At 40.9% G+C, this 18,309-nt stretch overlaps 1 protein-coding gene across 4 annotated transcripts in view; it reads right to left on the bottom strand.

Annotated features, from left to right (window-relative positions):
• Positions 1-1,068: 1,068 nt before the first annotated feature.
• dip2bb (disco-interacting protein 2 homolog Bb) overlaps positions 1,069-18,309 on the bottom strand; it is a 47,859-nt gene continuing 30,618 nt past the window's right edge. For 2 of the 4 annotated variants that reach the window (XM_014334383.2, XM_042222045.1), the window contains 28 exons: positions 17,287-17,396; positions 17,036-17,138; positions 16,810-16,874; positions 16,438-16,531; positions 16,230-16,349; positions 16,022-16,136; positions 15,633-15,772; positions 13,898-14,034; positions 13,692-13,772; positions 13,458-13,585; positions 13,087-13,201; positions 12,740-12,941; positions 11,769-11,881; positions 11,283-11,306; positions 10,729-10,809; positions 10,506-10,629; positions 10,298-10,419; positions 9,775-9,886; positions 7,813-7,922; positions 7,235-7,365; positions 6,977-7,145; positions 6,718-6,888; positions 6,558-6,619; positions 6,205-6,262; positions 6,018-6,092; positions 5,756-5,930; positions 5,397-5,520; positions 1,069-4,246 (listed from right to left, as the gene is read on the bottom strand). In XM_014334383.2, the coding sequence (XP_014189869.2) occupies positions 3,994-4,246; positions 5,397-5,520; positions 5,756-5,930; positions 6,018-6,092; positions 6,205-6,262; positions 6,558-6,619; positions 6,718-6,888; positions 6,977-7,145; positions 7,235-7,365; positions 7,813-7,922; positions 9,775-9,886; positions 10,298-10,419; positions 10,506-10,629; positions 10,729-10,809; positions 11,283-11,306; positions 11,769-11,881; positions 12,740-12,941; positions 13,087-13,201; positions 13,458-13,585; positions 13,692-13,772; positions 13,898-14,034; positions 15,633-15,772; positions 16,022-16,136; positions 16,230-16,349; positions 16,438-16,531; positions 16,810-16,874; positions 17,036-17,138; positions 17,287-17,396 (3,314 nt within the window). In that variant the 3' untranslated portion in view covers positions 1,069-3,993. The remainder of the gene's footprint in view (positions 4,247-5,396; positions 5,521-5,755; positions 5,931-6,017; positions 6,093-6,204; positions 6,263-6,557; positions 6,620-6,717; positions 6,889-6,976; positions 7,146-7,234; positions 7,366-7,812; positions 7,923-9,774; positions 9,887-10,297; positions 10,420-10,505; positions 10,630-10,728; positions 10,810-11,282; positions 11,307-11,768; positions 11,882-12,739; positions 12,942-13,086; positions 13,202-13,457; positions 13,586-13,691; positions 13,773-13,897; positions 14,035-15,632; positions 15,773-16,021; positions 16,137-16,229; positions 16,350-16,437; positions 16,532-16,809; positions 16,875-17,035; positions 17,139-17,286; positions 17,397-18,309) is intronic. The other 2 variants (XM_042222046.1, XM_042222047.1) reach the window with 1 other exon arrangement.

The following is an 18,309-nucleotide window of genomic DNA, read 5'->3' as shown; positions in this document are numbered from 1 at the left end:
CTCACTAAATGTCTGTGTGCAGGTGTGCCTGCTGAAAATATGGCAGTGCAGAAAAGATAAGACTGCAGCTCTGTAAACCTACAGTGTGTCTAAGTGAGTGACTTATGTAATTTTTCACAGAAAAAAGGTGTTGAGTTGTTTTCACATCCTTTCAGAGAGTATCAAGACTTCTACTGCATATAGTGTGGAGTAGGTAGAAGTTACTGTAAATGAAGCACTTACACTTAACTTACACTTTGTTATGTGCTCCCATTCAGCAGCTCCTTAACAAAAATAAAATTTAAAAAAAAAATCACCCATTCCCATGGTAGCGCGTCAATGTATTTAGGCATGTGGAAATGGTCAAGACAACTTGCAAGAGCAGTTGTCCCCTAAGAAGGGGGATCTAATGTAACTTTGAACATGGTATCCTTGCTGGTGCCAGAGTGATCTGAGAGTTTCAGTAACTACTGATGTATTGGGATTTTCCCCACACAGGCATCAATAGAGTTTACTGAAAATAATTGGAAAAAGAGAAAATATCCAGTGAGCAGCAGGTCTCTATGTGAAAATGTGCTTTTGATGCCAGAGGCCAAATTGCTTCTCCCGATAGGAAAAGACGATAATTCAAATAACAACTTGTTACAACCAAACTATGCAGAAATGCAAGACATCTACCTTTGAAGTAGATGGGCTACAGCAGCAGAAGACCTCATCGGGTGCCAGGTTTGTCATGGCTAAAATTCACATGGGCTCACTAAAATTGGAAAAAGGTTTCCTGGTCTGCTAAGTTTCGATTTCAACATTCGGATGGCAGGGTCAAAATCTGGCTGGAAACATAAATCCATCCTGTTATATCAACAGTTCCAGCTGGTGGTGGTGCAGTAATGGTGTGGGGGATCTTTTCTTGGAACATTTGGGGCCCCAGCTGAGCATCGTTTAAACACCACAGCCTACGCGAGTCACTGATCATGTCCATCCCTTTTTGACCACAGTCTGTGGGGATGCAGTGTGTACAATAATTCAAAGAGTGTAAGATATTTAGAGTAATAACAGTATTCATTAGTAAGCTCAAGAATATCCAGACACTTGAAATGATTAAATGGTTCTTTTTATTCTGCATTACTTATACATAAAGTATAAAACAAAGTACAACAAACCAAAATAGAAAATAAGTGAGAAAATGGGAAAGTGTACCACCTTAGTATTATTTTTTTTTAACTATACAAGTTAAAACACTTCTGTAGCAATAAAGATTAATCAGTGGATCACACCTTCTTGGAGCAAGTTTAGATTTCACCAAATAATTAAAATACAACATACTAAAGTGTGCATACACAAAACATTGACAGAACAACTCAAGAGATGAATACAGTCTTAAGTACACTACTGGTTAAATTTGTTCAGTCCTCCGTTCTTAGTAATTACAAAATGTATAAGCATCATGTTTATTTCACCAGACTGTGCAAGCTTTGAAAAGAAATTGCACCGTCGTCGGGATTGCATAGTGTGTAAGAACTCTGACGGAGAAAAAAGAGTGGAAACCAGAAGAAGCCCTTGTAGACTTCCCAGTGAAGCAGGTTGATGGTAGATGGACACTGGTTGTCAGTTACCCCTCTGTATGCTTATTAGGTTTGTAACGCCTCATTTTGACAAATGTCTACATTTTATGGGTACTCTTCACAGATTGCACCACGGGACCAGCTGGTCCATCCCTGTCCTAGGAGTTTTGTTCCCTGAATATACAGTTTCAAACATATTTAAATCCTCTCCCTCCCCCACATTTGTGCCTCAAGACAAGATGTGCCTCAAGACAATTCCTTCTTGTGCTTGGCTGAGTCATGCAAACATTCTGCTGCAACTGTAGGATGCAGTGTTAAAGCTAAGATGAAGAGCTATTCGTTTTTTTAATATATATATATATATGTGTGTGTGTGTGGGGGGGGGATTTGAAACTAGGCAAAAACAAGTATCAAGCTGTAAAATTACATTACATACTTAATGTAACATTGAACGGGGATAAAGTTCACACATTAGAAACCTGCTGTTAAGTACCACCAGTGCAAAGTGCAGTCATTAAATGATTATCATTCCCAGTTATGTTAAAGTTGTTTCTAAAATGTTTGGCATGACTGAATGTTATAATAAAACTACAGCAAAAGTCCAAACAGAACAAAAAAAAACAAAAAAAACAATTACTATATACATGTTGATATTCAAGGTTCATCACTGAAACAGTATGATCCAAAACAAACTTTTACTTCTCTGAGGAGCACAAGGAGAAGCACGAGTTCGCAGGAATCCAACTACAGTTTGCAAATATATCTAGCTGCTTTTTTTCTTCTTTTTTTTTACCCATTTTTCTGCATTACCTTTCATTATCAACCAAAGATGTTTTAAATCTGGCTAAGCTCTGCAGATGGATTCACAAGTGCTTCTAAAAATCCAGTGACTGAACACAGAAAATAATCCAGATACATAATGACGGTACTAACAGCATTGCTTTTGCCATTCAGAGTTAACTATTTACAAAGTTGCACAAAGACAAAACACATTTTGAATGAACCTTCTAGCGGTGAGGGGAGAAACGGGCTGAACTTTTACATACTTGCTCTATTGTGTAAAGTAAACTTAGAGGGGCATGGCTCTTTTGCAAGTATGATGGTAATGGATTATATATGAACACTTGTGGGGCCTGCTTTTTCTTACAAAATAACCTGGTAGCCTGAAAACAGTCATAATATTGTTTTTAGCCTTCTCCGTAGACACTCCCCCCCCCCCAGCAGCTGATAGAAAGTTTCCTGGCATTACCAGCAATAGTCCTCCCACTGACACCTCAAAAGTCCTCAGCCAAGATTCATCACACACATGCTCCTGAACCATTTATAATGCCTCATTGTTATAATAAAATAGAGATTTTTTTTGTGAAAGTGCAATGTTAAATTCATCCTGACTAATAATGCTTTAAAGTTATTTACCTTTATCCTCCATTACATAGCTAGTGTACCACTTCAAAACTGTTAAACTGTATTTACAATCTTCTTTCTGCTACTGTTGTAATCTCCCCGTTGGGTTCTTTATCTACAAACCATCAACCGAGAGAGCTGAGTAAGCATCTATACATTTTTACAATTAAAAATATCTATACAGTTACGTACAGTATCTAAAATAAAAGGAGGCCCTCGTAAGTACAGTACAGAATACGGCCTCTTTCATCTTTTGCTTTGATCCCTTTGGATATCTACCAGGATTTCAACTACTATTCAGACCCAAAGGAGAATCAACAGCCGTTCAGGGTAAATTCTTAAAAATTAAGTTAGGAATGTATGGCTGTTTGAAAGTTTTATAAGGCAAGAAATATATTAGGGCAGGAAAATCTATTTGGCTTCATTATTAAGGGAAAAAAAAAGCATTTTAAGTAATGTCCACAGACTTGCTGTTATTTTCACAGTTTGCCCTCTTATTCATCTGTATTAGTGATAAATGACGAGGGCTCAGCAGATGCGTTTGTGTGCGTCTGAAATGTAAAAATATTTCAAGTTGCAGATTGAAGTGCAGTTGCGGTGCGTAGACACAAAAGGGCAGGTTTTTGTGGTAACGGCATAATAAAAGGATGGATTTTCACAAAGATTTGATAAGAAGTGGTCCTGTTGTATGTGTTGTTCCGTCCCTTCTGCAGAACAAAAAAAGAAAAGAATAGGAGCAGCAGGGACTTTTTCTTTTTTTGCTTCCAATGTGCGACATGCACATGTTACCTCTTCCCTAAAATTCTATATATTGAAAAAAACAAACAAACAAAAAAAAAAAACCACAGTGAACAACTCCAAGCATCACAGATCCAATCACAGACATGCATGTGGCCAAGATATGCTGGTGTCACACAGGGCTAGGTGTCAGTATATGTGGTTCATGCTTTTGCCTTACACCTCAACCAAGCCAGTAGCCAGATGGCGGGATAATGGCTAAAAAATTATTATTATTTTTTTTTAAATCCCAGAACACCACCACAAGCGCTCACATGTTGTAAGCAACATAGATAGGATCCAGCTGGTCAGCGAGGAAAGAGTCACGAAGGTGCATGCGTTGCTTTTCTCCCCTGGAGTTGATCGGAATGACACCGGGGTCAACGATGACCACCACACCCACAATGAGGTGGTGCTCCTCCAGCACCACGTTGGTTATCAGAGGCACCAGGTCCAACGCATCCTGCTCTGAACCACACAGCTCCGACACCACCACCAGCAGGTTGGTCCACGTAAACACAGCACTGTGAGGCACAAGGACGAGGCACTTAACAGCAGTGTCACGATGAGGAATAATAAAAACTAATCGGATATTACGTTGTGATGACAGCCTAAAATGTAATCTTTTATTAAGGCAGTGGGGTTCCAAAATTTATACACAAAGGCCCAATTTTACTGCTTTTACCTTCATGTTTTCAAGGTTTAGCAATAATAAGAAACTGGGAAGAACCCATGCTGCTGCTCTTTTTATTAATTATGTTTTCACAAATGAAAAAAGTGAGGTTATTTTCTCAGTTGCTCCTCCTTTGAAATTAGCTCATCACTTCTTGTATTTCTTTCTCCCATAAACAACAACAAAAACAGCTGATTTCTAAATGAATGTAGACATAATATTTTCAATGATTATCTGCAAGGTTTATATTTCTATCCTTATTAGTACCAGCCAGGCTTTTTACTCACGCCAAGGAGGTTATGTTTTTGGCAGCGTTTCTGTGTGTCTTTCTGTCTGTAAACACAATAGCTGGAAACATTTTGAATGAATTCTGATAAAACTTTGTAGGGTCATGTTAATGATCCATTAAAATCTGGCTTAAATCCATGAAGTTGTTCAAGGTCAAGTTAATGATTTGTTGGCCGAGAATTGACAGGAATCTCAGAGGTGTGGTATGTTTTGTCAAGATACAGAAAGTACTGTTTAAACACTTCAAATATGACTTCATACGTGACCTCTGACTTATCCTTCAAAGTCCATCGATTCCTCTGTAGGTCAAAATGATATTAATGCTATATTGACTTTGTTTGCATTAACAGCATATAGGCACATGTTCATAACATGTCTTTTATCCTTAAAACTATGTTTGTAATTGTACTGCCTTTAATTGTGTTGACAACGTTTCAGAAATGATACTGTTACATGGGGTTTTTAAATATCACAATATAGTATTATGATACATTTGACCTTTCCAACTGCCTTTTTTCTCAAGTTAACCCCAAAATTTGTTATATATCTAAAGTCCTGCCAAAAGAAAGAGAACGAGCTGCCCTTTTATTTTTAATAAATACTATAGGATATTATTATATATTAAGCTCAGGTTATTTATGTGCAGTTATTATCTACTCCTACATTGTTAAAAACATTAAAGTGTGTGTCGGTGTGTGTGCATGCATTCGCACCTCTCAGCAATACTTCGGTGAGCCCGTGACACTGACGTTTCAATGTCAATAGGATGGTAGCGCAAGCCTCGTAGCTCCAATGTCTCATCCAGTGAGCCCACCACAAACAGAGCATCATGCCGATCTGAGCACAGAAATGCAAACAATATAAGCAACACCCCCCCCAAACAAATTCAGTCACATTAGAGCAAAATTTGTAATCGGTTACTGTAGGATCGAGGTTACTTTAGTTTCATAAAGTTTGTTTAAGTTTATGCTTTATCAGGTTTAAATCTGCAAACCTTGTTACATTAAACTTATCAGCACTATTCCATCAATATTTCTGAGTCCAGGTTTTAGCTCAGTTGTGGTCTATTTACCCCCGCTTGCATCCAGTAGCTCAGTCCTCTTCACAAAACCCAGGTATCCAGTTCTGGCCCATAAAGTGTGCGGGTCTCCGAAGCTGAGCTTGGTGTTGAAGTGATCAGCCTGAAGACTTTCCTCTCCGTATATGGTGTAGTAGCCACTGGCACTGTGAGGGCTGTTTACCCAGATCTAAGAGAAAGAAACATCTTTAACTTTCAGAGAAAATCTTCTCTAGCTTCAGGTGTGGTCTCGATATGTGTGTGTGCTGTGGTTAACCTCTCCTAGATGAGAATCGCCAAGTGGGCCTCGGGTCTCTGGATTCACTATGATCACCCGAACACCTGGCAGTATCTAAAAATGACAGAGAAACAAAGACACTAAATACAACTCTGACATGCTTTTCATTAAACCTCTCAAAAATTGAGAAAAGAAACCACACAGGACAGCGCATAATGAGTTTCACCTTGCCAGACTCCATTAGAGGAAGACTCTGAGGTGCTCCTCTCTCCACCAGCCTCACTCTGCCAAAAACACAGGCAGTGCATTTATAAATATTCAAAGTTCTAATTAATCTTTGCGAATTGGACCATGTCAGGGATTTTCCTGCACAGAGAAGTTTCTGATGCCAGTGAGGTTTTAGCCAGAACCTCACTGTGTTATTGTTTTTATTGTTTTTTCAGAAACCCCCCCCCAGACGTGATATTATTTTTTATATTGATCGCGTCCAATAAATCCCATTTAGCTAGAAAAAAAAGTGTAAAGTAAGCTTTTACTAAATACTAGCAAGTTTACTTTAACTAACTTGACTGTTCTCACCTGTCATGGCGCAGGGACTTCATGTCCACATACACCGTACAGGGATCAGGACCAGTGGTGCCCTGAAACACACACATATATAAAAGAACAGGTTTAAAGAGGTCCCACTTCTTTCTCATTTGATCTATGATCAACAGCGACGTCCTGCTGGTTGGTGTACCTGCAGGCAGATGGCCAGGTTAACTCTGGAACCAAAAGCAGTGCTGACAGCTCTGGACGACAGCCCGACATCCTTAAACAGTTTGGAGAAGGAGTGTGTGAGGGCAAGACGAGGGCGTTCCTCTGCTATCACCACACAGCTCCGCACACACGACAGGTTCACACCACGGGCCTTAAACAAACATGCAAATGATCAAACCCATGATGTTTTATTTTAAAAATAGCTGTATTGTTTCTCTTCCTGCATGTCGAGTCCTAACCTTGAGTAAATCCGTCTGAGTACCCAATCCCTTAGTGCAGAGCTCCATGACAGAGTAGGAGCAGAAGGTGTCTCTGATACGGTACTGACTGAGCGTGCTTAGCCACAGAGACAAGCTGGTCTCCAGCTCGAACGGAGGAATCAGGATTGACTGGTGACCTGAGTAGACACTGTGAGACAAAACATGTAGGTGAAAAAGTGGGGAAAGTGATACCTTTGTAAATAACCATGGAATATTGTAGCTGACGTTTTACCGTACCTGGCGAGGCACCACAAGACGAAGCCCAGACCACAATAAGGATCCAGACAGATGGCTATTTGGCGAGAGGAGTACAGCTCACACTGAAGCTTTATAGAGCGGCAAAGTGCGCTGACTGCTGCATGAGAGATCTGATAAAAGACAAGAAAAGATAAAGAATTAATTTTGTGTATGTTTTATAAAGCAAAGTAAAGTCTTCCATAGATATCTGCCACTCATATATAACCAGAAACTGTTCCTTACACGCTTTCACTTTTTAAAAATGAAGACATGCTCCAGGTATGTGCATCAGTGACTGTACTGGATTACGACAAGAAAAACGACACCCTGCTGATTCCTGCTGGTGTTTTAATACTACTCTACTACTGCTATAATGTATGAGACAGTGTACCAGACAGTCATTAACAAGATACAGCCAACACGAAATTAAAAAACGACCACAGAATTGATGCCAATATTTGGTTTAAAATAGCGCCGTGACAGAACTCAGTGTTTTTACAGTCTTTTTCATGTGGCAAAATCCATCCTGTAAAAGCCCCAGTCAGTAGAGGAGTCATATAAAAAGTCACGTGTCTCACCTTGACTCCAGTGAGCATGCCTGTTGTGGACACGCTGAAATCCAGATAAGCTATCATCTCTGCTGTGGGCGGCTTATAGATCTGTGGAGGCCGGCGGCGAGGAAGGTCATCTGCAAACACCAATAATGCGGGTTTTACAGCACTGTGCACAAAGTAAACTTAAGATAATATTGAGCAATGATATAGAATAGGATCCAGCAAGCAACAACTAACTCAAAGTTCACCAAACAGGTGTCTATTCACAAATCTACCCACTGAGCAACTTGGATAACAATTGTAGAAAGCAGTGAAATGTCCAGCTTCCTGTTTTAGTGTCTCAGTGTTGCAGATTCAAACAGTCCACAATAACCGACGCCAACTTCATCTACGCTGCCTCGACTGCGACCCACAACTAATGAACCCTGTTCCTACTTTGAATCTGACACATGAGAAAGTCAAGCGCTGTGAACAACGTGTACTTAATTTGGAGTGTGTATGTAAATAACAAGAAACTGCAGGATTTAAAGTTTTGTCATATGTTAAAACTGAACAGGGGAAAAAAGTGTTTTCTTTTCTCATTTTCTTTTCGGCGTGTTTGCTTATTTACAGCTTTCACGGCTGATTTATTTAAAAATCACGTTGATGAACCATTGAAAACTATAGCATAGCAAAATGACAGCAAACTGTTATAAAAGCAGCTCCCTCAGTCACAATGGGGCACTGCAGCGGGCAGCTACACACGTTTGCTTTTGCATCGGATGCCTTTACAGTGGACACAACCCCAAAAAGGATTTGTGTAACCTCCGGAGACCAAGTAATGGATCTTTTCCTTGTTAGGCAAATGTGTAAACCACTATACTATGAAGCCCATCCATCCATCCATCCATCTTCATCCGCTTTGTCCGGGGCCGGGTCGCGGGGGCAGCAGTCTAAGCAAAGAGGCCCAGACCTCCCTCTCCCCAGCCACCTCCTCCAGCTTATCCGGGGGAATACCAAGGCGTTCCCAGGCCAGCCGAGAGATATAATCTCTCCAGCGTGTCCTGGGTCTGCCCCGGGGCCTCCTCCCGGTGGGACATGCCTGGAACACCTCACCCAGGAGGCGCCCAGGGGGCATCCTTGTCAGATGCCCGAACCACCTCAGCTGGCTCCTTTCGATGTGGAGCAGCAGCTGCTCTACTCTGAGCCCCTCCCGGATGGCCGAACTTCTCACCCTATCTCTAAGGGAGAGGCCAGCCACCCTTCGGAGGAAGCTCATTTCTGCCGCTTGTATCCGCGATCTCGTTCTTTCGGTCACTACCCACAGCTCGTGGCCATAGGTGAGGGTAGGGACGTAGATCGACCGGTAAATTGAGAGCTTCGCTTTTACACTCAGCTCCCTCTTCACCACGACGGACCGGTGCAGCGTCCGCATTACTGCAGCTGCAGCCCCAATCCGTCTGTCGATCTCCGGCTCCCTTCTCCCATCACTCGCGAACAAGACCCCGAGATACTTGAACTCCTCCACTTGGGGCAGGAACTCATCCCCGACCCGGAGTGGGCACTCCACCCTTTTCCGGCTATGAAGCTACTAATAAAAACAAAGAGTCATTAACCTTTAATATTTGATTAATTTTGATCAACCTTCTGGTAAATACGATAGTTTATAATAAACAAACTTTTATATTTACCAGAATATTTACCAAAATGAATGAACTGTGAGGACAGTGAATCATCTTTCTTTAGAATGCCTGACTTTCACACTACTGACTTATTATTCATAATTCTTTGATACAAGGATTAATAACTGAATACTAACTGCATACTTACATCTGAGTTGCAAATACTTGACGGTGTTTATAAAACATTAAAAATAGCTGGAACGTCTCAATCATACCAACTGGCACCACAAGGGGGGGCCTGATTTGGCCCATGGCTTGTAACCAGAGCATCATGCAGTACTCAGATATGTTCAGGCTTGATTAACATACTAAGAGTATTTACTACCTGTGTCAATGATTGTTGGCCAGGTTTTAACATTAACAGAGGCAGCTGCCTCTTTGGAGCGCAGAGTCCTCATGAGGTTTTGTGTCGTAAGGATGCACGCAGCTTTACTGACCTGGTAACAAAACACATTTGAATGGGAGCGTGAACAACACAACAGTCAGAATCATTTTTGTTGTAAAATTGTGAGCAGCACATTCCATCAGCGGGTCAATTACAGTTAAAAAGTGGAAACTATGATGGACACTGTAACTGGACCCACTTCATGAGCATAATTTGCTCTCGGAATCAATGTAGCTTGTAAATGGAAATTATTTCAGGAAACTGGATGCCATAAAGATCTGTTAAAATCTAATGAAGCGCAGAGAGGCGCAAAGTAGTTGCAGAGTTATTTTTGGTGAAAGCATAAGCAGAAGTAATCCAGTGTATGTACATGTTTTTTTAGTCCTAATATCTACATGAATGAGATCCTGATTAGGATTAAATGAAAGGACAGGCATAAATGCATGTAACCACATGCACTTACGTCAATGATCATGCGGACAGTAGGCAGCGTGGCTGCCAGGTTCTGAGGGTGCGGAGGCCTGACGTTTACAGGAACACATCCAGCATAGAGACAGCCGTAAAAAGCAGCAATCAAATCGATCCCTGAGGGAAAACAAACAGAGGAAAATCATTTCATAATAATGATGACAGAAGGAACGCTTAGACATGGAGCCGGAGGTAGAACCCACCAGGAGGATAGAGCAGCACTACATTCTCTCCTGTGTTGATGCTGCCTTTCTCAGTGAGCGCTGCAGCTATCTTCTCAGCTCGCTTATGAAGCTGGACACAGGTCGCTGTCCCCACTGTCACACCCTGAAGGACAGGTGACAGTAAGGTTACTATGTATTGTTTTTGTCAATCACATAGATGATGTACGGCATTTTGCAGTGTATGGACAGATCGGTTTGGTACCTTGGCGTTAAGAAGAATGTAGAGAACGTGGTCTGGGTCTGTCTGTGCCCTCCACTGTAGCGCCTCTGTCAAATACTGATGCTGTTATTAAATAAGAAACATAATTACACACTGTAAACTGAGGGTTTTTTGTTTAAGTGTATAAAATATTACAAACCCAGCCACTGAGGGTAAATACAGGAAGGGTGGTGTTGAAAAAAAGAATTTATTAGGGTCTAAATTTAAAATAAACAAAGCGGTGCTTACACTGTCTGAGAGCTGTCTGGTATAAATGATCTGAACAAGAATTTATAGCACACTAAGCCAATATAGCTCTTATAGTAATGAACACTAACTTAGGATGTGAAAGGTACATCAGCAATAAAAATAAAGGGTGACATTCATGGAAGGTGCTTATTTTCTGAAATACCAAAAAGTTAAAAACCCATGCAAATTCTTGCTTACGTCAGAACTGAACGAAAGCACACAAACTAAAACCACAATACAATACAGATTCGAGCATGACCAGAATAAACGAGGGTGGGGAACATGCCAGAGAGGGTCGTGATTCTTACCATTACGGTGGGCCACATACAGAGCTACATCCAGAGAGTGACGAGAGAAGAGAGAAAGAAGAGTCCAGATTTTTCTATAAAACTGAGCTCTGGCTGAGGTAGAGCCATTGTTACAGTGGCAGCTGAAATGTTTCAGTGTTTCCTATTTTAACACACTTTGCTGAGCAATGCTGTTAATCACATGCACAGGGTGCCTGCAGCTTCTGAAAGACTTGCATTTAGCTCTTTTGAAAAACAGGAGTGTGGTTAAAAAGGGTATGGTCACACTGCAAGAATCAGTGCAAAATTCTGATATAGTTCTTGCATACATTCATCCATTCACATTTTAATTTATTGCAGATTCCAATTAATATGCAGTAGACACCAGAGCATTTCAACCAGTGCCAAAGAGGATGAGAAGATGAACATTTTATGGCCACTTCTGCTGGCAGTTTGATCGAAGCTTGGGTTATCAGATTCGGAGTTCGGTGCTCATAGTTCTAGTACCTTTCGGACCAGATCCTGATCTTCAATCAGACCGAGGTCTCTCCCTGCAGCCTGGGCAATCCTCTTTCCTGCCACCAGGTTTCCCACCATGACAGATGCAGGACCGACACCAACTACAAGACAAAACAGTCCGAAAGAGATAAAGTGAAATAAAGTAGCAGGCAAAAACAAGACAGGGAGGCCAGACCTCAAAATTATCAAAGCTGTGTGAGATCATCTTGACACAGAAACAAACAAAAGGCAGCATCGAGAGAAGAGCTTTGAATATCCTTCAAGAAGCCCGGAGAACTATTCCTGAAAACTACTTAAAAATAATAATAATAATAAAAATAATGTATACTTTATTGATCCCTGTGGGAAAATTCCTCTCTGCATTTGACCCATTCACTAAGTGAAGCAGTGGGCAGCCATTGGGCACCGGGGAGCAGTGTGTAGGGACGGTACCTTGCTCAGGGGTACCTCAGTGTAGCTGTTCAGTGGATTCGAACCCCCGACCTTCCGATAATGGGGCCACCACTCTACCTACTGAGCTAGCCCTGCCCCAAAAATGACAGGAAAGCTTGTCTAAGAGAGTTCAGACTCTGTTTAAGACTGAAGGTCGTCAAACCAAACACTGAATTGTTAGAATAGTACAATCACTGTTTATTTAGATGCCATGCATGTTTGCACATTTCAATAAGTTCCTGCTCTTATTTCGCAGTTTCCTAGCAAAACACCTAGAAATGAGGGGTGACTTAAGACATTTGCAGATTACTGCATATATATCCTTATGACTGCACGGCAGACCCATAGGTTTCCTACAAACTACATCTATAAACAGTCTCTGTGCTGGACTCCATTTAATAATTTATGCTAAATACGTTTAAATTATGAACCTCCTCACCGAGGCTTCGTTTGGCATAATCTTGTAAGAAATTGATGGGGATCATTTTCAGTCATGTTGAACAGAAGTTTGTGTCAGACAGACCTACCTGGCTGCTTCTGGCGGGGCTTGGGCAGGTTGGTGACACAGGTATGGGGACACATTAGGATATTGCAGGGGTGGAGATTGCCCTCTAAGAAAAACTGCTTTGTGTCAGAAATGTGGATGCCACCCAGCGGCGTTTTTGGTAAGGTGTTCGCCGGGACCAGAGCCAGGCAGTAGAGCCCCACTTGGTGGATGCTATCAATAGCCTACAGATGAAACCAAGCACTGAGATTAGCTTTGCTGGGTAATGCTCTATATGACGAATGATTTTTCGATAACTCCAAAGACTGAAGATTATATTGTAGACACACTGAATGGAGGCTTCCATTCGAACGCTGTGGCTGAATTTACCTGAAGCACCCGGCTCATCCACTGGAAGCTGTCCTCCTCGCTGGCATCGGGCCTCTGCTCTGCCACAATTACAACCCTCTCATCATAGAACACCGTGACTGAAAACACAGCGATCCTGACACACACGAGGATACACAAACTCACTGAAGATTAGCCAGAAGACGTGGAAATCAAACACAAATGCGCAGTTTAAAGCATACAGAAAGTGGAAATACTTTATCTTTCAATAATCCCTTCAGTTGTCAGTGTGGGGCTTGCTGTGTTTCCTCTATACCACTAGATGTCAGTAGTTATAAATAAGATTTGCACTTGACCCACCAAAGAGCTCTAAGATTATTTTCTTTAATCCATGAAGAAGAGTTTTGCCTCACCTGCCACGGTACACAGTCTTGACCGGCTCAACTGCAAGAGCTGTGGCCACCAAGTCGTCGGCGTTGTGTCTCCGCCCGCTTACCATCAGCAGGCCTTCGATCTTCCCCACCACGAAGATGAGACTGCCCTGTACAGAGCAAGTGATGCAACAGCAGGGTTGTTATACGGTTAGTGAGAGAGACTAATGGTTTCAGGTTGCCACAGAAGTGCTCTAATGAAAGAGTCCTACTTACTGGGCCAACAAACCCCAGGAGTCCAGATCGCACAAATGGAATCTCTCCAATGGGAACTCCGTTAGCGTTAACCGGTATCACCTGGGCACGACGATGCAAAGAAAGAACAGCAAAACACACAAAAACAGAATCAGCTTTAACTGCGTCCCTTACTAACGATGGTGGCAGCATGTGCAGTTTGAGTGTTGGTTATTCTGCTTTCGCACCTCAAAGGTGTTTTTGGTGAGTCCAGGCAGGCCGTAGTACATGTTGCCTCCTGCACGGGAGTTGATAATTATCTCTCCAATTTCATCTGTTTTACACAACTGAGGCGGTCCATCTGGCTTAACGATACACATCAGAGCTGGAGGGACAAATAGACAAAGTTAAGAAAACACAGACTTCCTAATTTAAAATGATTCCCTTGATAATTTTATCTTAGACGTATGACTAAAAAAAAGTCCCATTTTCATTCTTTGTTGCGTACATGTATTCAGATTTACATGCTTTCTGCTATTTTTGCAGTTTAAAAAGATTGACTGTATTGACAGAATGTGGGGAAGTGTAGACTTTCAGCTTAAATTTGAAGGGAATTTAATAAAAGAGTGCATTACTTGTTTTAACAATTAACAATTTTTATATTCAGTCCCCTATCTGAGCGTCATAAATATAAATGAACAAATTAACACAGTTACATCAAAATATTCATTTTAAAGACTTTGCTGAGGATCCTTTGCAGGAAATGGCTGCACGATGTCAGGAAGCAAACAGATAACACCAAAGAATGAGTTTCCTCCTTTGGGATTCTTTGTTGCCAGGCCTGCAAATGTTTTTTATATTTTGTGGTTCTTTATGCCTTCAGTCTTGCCTTTCTTTACCTTCAGAAACTCCTGGGTTTCATTTTAGCTTAAAGTACAAATTTGTCTGCTTAACCACAGATGCACACTTATGCATCAGACTGCCTCCAATGTCTAATCTTTGTTTTCTACTGCTGAGGCTTATGAGGGGCTTATTACAGGCTTGGATTATGACATGTCTATCTCCTAGAGGTTTGATAAATGTTTTTTTTTCTCTTTATGATGGAAAGGATCCCATGATCACTGACCAAATTAGTCCAGGTTCAAGTACAACAGTGCATCCTTTTACCCCCCTCATTATTGTGCCAACGTGCTAATGTCCCTGCTAGTTCTCTGGTGGATATTGACCTCCACTGAGAGCTCCTTTAGTGCATGTTGTGGGTTCACAGATTAAGCTTTTAAAAATGAAATGCCACACTTGGAATCACTTCCAAACCTTTGATCTCATTCATTTATGAGGAAATATTAATGAATAGGCCGAGTCAAGTTTACGTATAGATTGTTCAATTACACATGAGCCCAGATAAACAGGGCACTATATATATATAAAAATGGCAGTTGTTGGTACAATATTTTAGTTTGACCTCCTAAGTGAAAGCTTAAAGTCTGCATATTCATTACAAACTGTAACATGAACAAGTGTTGGTATATAGCCAAAATAATAAATGCTGTTTTAGTGTTCAAAAACCCAACTGTTTATGTCATGAAGTCTTAGAAATAAACATCTGCCAAAAAACTGGAACATTTTATCTGGATGTTGAAAAGAAGAAGATAATTATTTGAATTTCTAATTTTCTCATATGATTATAATTTTATGATTATATTTTTGAACAAGCTTGTTTGCCTCCATTTTCTTGGAGACGTGCAAAAGGTCAAACAGAAAGATTTCAGAGCTGGCGGCAACTAGGCCTATTACATTTTTACACTATAACCACGTGGTTATAGTTAGTCAATATTGTAATCTCCTAATATGTATAGAAAACTGTTTTTTTTTTTTTTTTAAGTGTAGGTCGTAATGGTCTCTTTTTTTAGCAAATTAATTACAATCAAAAAAACAAATGCAAACAAAAAGCCGTTTATCATGCAGCTTTTCTTCTACCCTCACCTCCAGGCATGACATGCCCCACATCTTGTACAGTCAGAGCGGAGTTCTTGTCTTCCGTGTTCACCCTGATGACACCGTGGCTCAAGCCACCCATGGAAAGGATGGCACGGGCAGGAAGAGGCGCACCAGGCACTCCGGATCTACACGAGTAGACAGTTCACAATCAAACATGGATGTTTCCATCTGTTAGCCATCTGCCTACCCTCTTATGAACAACATCACATATAAATTTCTGTCTAGTTGGACTGAAATACAAGCTGTGAAGGTGGCTTGTGTGAGACATGAAAGAATAGAAAGAATTTGGTTTTAATCTTCTGGTTTTGTCTTTAAGTTTTCTGTAATTTTTAACAACATCCAATAAGAGCAGTGAATATAGGTCAGTGAGTTACCTTCGTATAGCTACCGTCATGGCCTCTGGAGATGTGGCACAGGGGCAAATCACCTCAGGCTTCAGCCCATGAGACTGGAACTTGTTCAGGAAGGCATCGCAGGAAGACACTGACCCTGGAAAGCACAATTTTAAAAGTGTGACATCTAATTTGGCTTGTTGGAAAAGACCCAGTTTTACAAAGCAGCGATGGCTCGGGACATACTCACAGGGATTAGCACCATCAGCAACAATGAGCATTCGTAATGAAGCCAGGCTGATGTCTCTCTGCTCCCGATGAGCCATCATGGCCCAGTGCAGATCACGGCACTTCACCAGAGCTACACGAGCTGCACGACAGCAGGAGTTACATGGAGTATTATAAAATTATAAAATTATTTTTTAATACACTTCGTCTCAGAGTAAAAGATAATTTACCTTTATGGATGTGGACCCTCTGCACCCAGGAGAGAGGACAGGCTTTCATCACTGCATAGGGAACGCTGATCGTGTGTATCCTGTTCATTACAGCCTGCAATCAAACAACCTGATTATGGAGGTTGCAAATAAAAAAAAAAAAACTGGAAGGGGTTTTTTTCCTTCCAACTTGACAAACAACACAAACAGTGAGAAACCCATTTTGTGATGATTTTGTGCAAGAAATCTCTTTCATTAGTAATTTAACATTTTACATTTACTAGAGAATTTATAGTTCAGATATAATGTGCACACAAATTAAGACGTTGTACATGCACCTAGCTGTATATGCAACCTAACCTAACCTAGAAATCTACAGCTAATGACACTCACTGTGAGAACTCCATGCCATAAGCCCATGTCCTTTTTGAAGTCCAAGACATTCACCAAAGTTTCCCCTTAAAACAGAGACACAAACACACAAGTGAGGTTGTGATGTCTAAACAATCTAAACTGAGACATGACTCAAGTTGTGATTTGCTGTTATATAAATAACATGGAGCTGAACCGAAATAAAGCTTTGTGTAATGGATGATGCAAACACTATCCTTCTACTCACCCTCACAGTAGTTGCAGGCCTGAGTCAGTGATTGGCAGTGGGTTAACATGGCCACTTTAGACACAGCCACGCCCACCACTGTGCCCTCCTTATTTGCTTTATACTACAAAGAGATGAAGCAACAGATGAGCCACAACACACCAGACTAAAATGATGCTTTAAAATATTTTTGGTACTTTGACAGGATGGAATAGGTTCTAAGAATGAAGGAACAAAAGTAAAAATAATAATAATAAGCACAGCTGTGTTACCTCTATGTATGCAGGGTCAGTGTTAGCAGTGGGAATGTGCGGCTGCCAGTCTTTGGATGGTTTCGTCAGGTACTTTGAATCTGTTATCACCCACTTCATTCGAGGCCAGCCTAACAGAGACAGGGAAGATATGCATCACACAACAATTTCGAGAAATATTTAATTTCTTTAAAAACAAAAAAACAACAACAACAAAACCTCACAGGTTTTCTAAAAGCCACCAAAATTGATCTGAATTAAAACCCCAATTCTCCCTAAAAAAATGGGATGCTGAGTAATGTGTAAAAAAAAAAAAAAAATGCAATGATTTGCAAATCATATAAACTCACACATAACACAGAAAACATGTCAAATGTTTAAACTCAGGCATACAAATATTAGATCATTTTATATTTGGATGGATTTTGTAACATGTCTGAAAAAGTTGAGATGGAAGAAACAAAAGCATGGAAAAGAAAGTTATGCTGAACTGAACTAACTGGGTCAGTAACATGAGTGTGAATGGACTCAGGGACACTTCCAGAAATCACAGTCTGTGAACACAGTTCGCTGTGCGATCGACAAATGCAGTTTGAAGCTTTATCGTGCAAAGAAGCAGCCGTAAGTGAACATGATCAAGAAAAAAGTGCCGTCTTCCCTGGACCAAAGTGCTTTTAAAATGGACTGAGGCAAAGTGTAAAACTATTCTGTGGTCAGATGAATGAAAATTTTGTATTGTCTTTGGAAAACATGGACGCTGCATCATGTGGACTAAAGTGAAGAGGGACTATCTGGCTTGTTTTCCATGCTCAGTTCAAAAGCCTGCATCTCTGATGGAATAGAGCTGCATTGGTGCCTTTTTGGAAACGGTATCTTTCACAAGTTTAAAGGTGCCAACAATGCAGAAAGGTATATGCTCCCATTAAGACAAACACCTCCTTCATGGAAGGCCTGGAGACAATGCTAAACAACATACTGCATCTATTACAACAGCTTCATAGTAGAAGAGGCGAGGTACTGAACTGGCCTGCCTGCCTGCAGTTC

This window comes from Haplochromis burtoni, unplaced genomic scaffold (assembly GCF_018398535.1).
Source record: "Haplochromis burtoni strain Fernald_Lab_line unplaced genomic scaffold, NCSU_Asbu1 Contig_79, whole genome shotgun sequence".
Classification (NCBI taxonomy): Eukaryota; Metazoa; Chordata; class Actinopteri; order Cichliformes; family Cichlidae; genus Haplochromis; species Haplochromis burtoni.
Note: the sequence above shows the minus strand (reverse complement) of the source record. Positions and strands in the feature narration are given on the sequence as shown.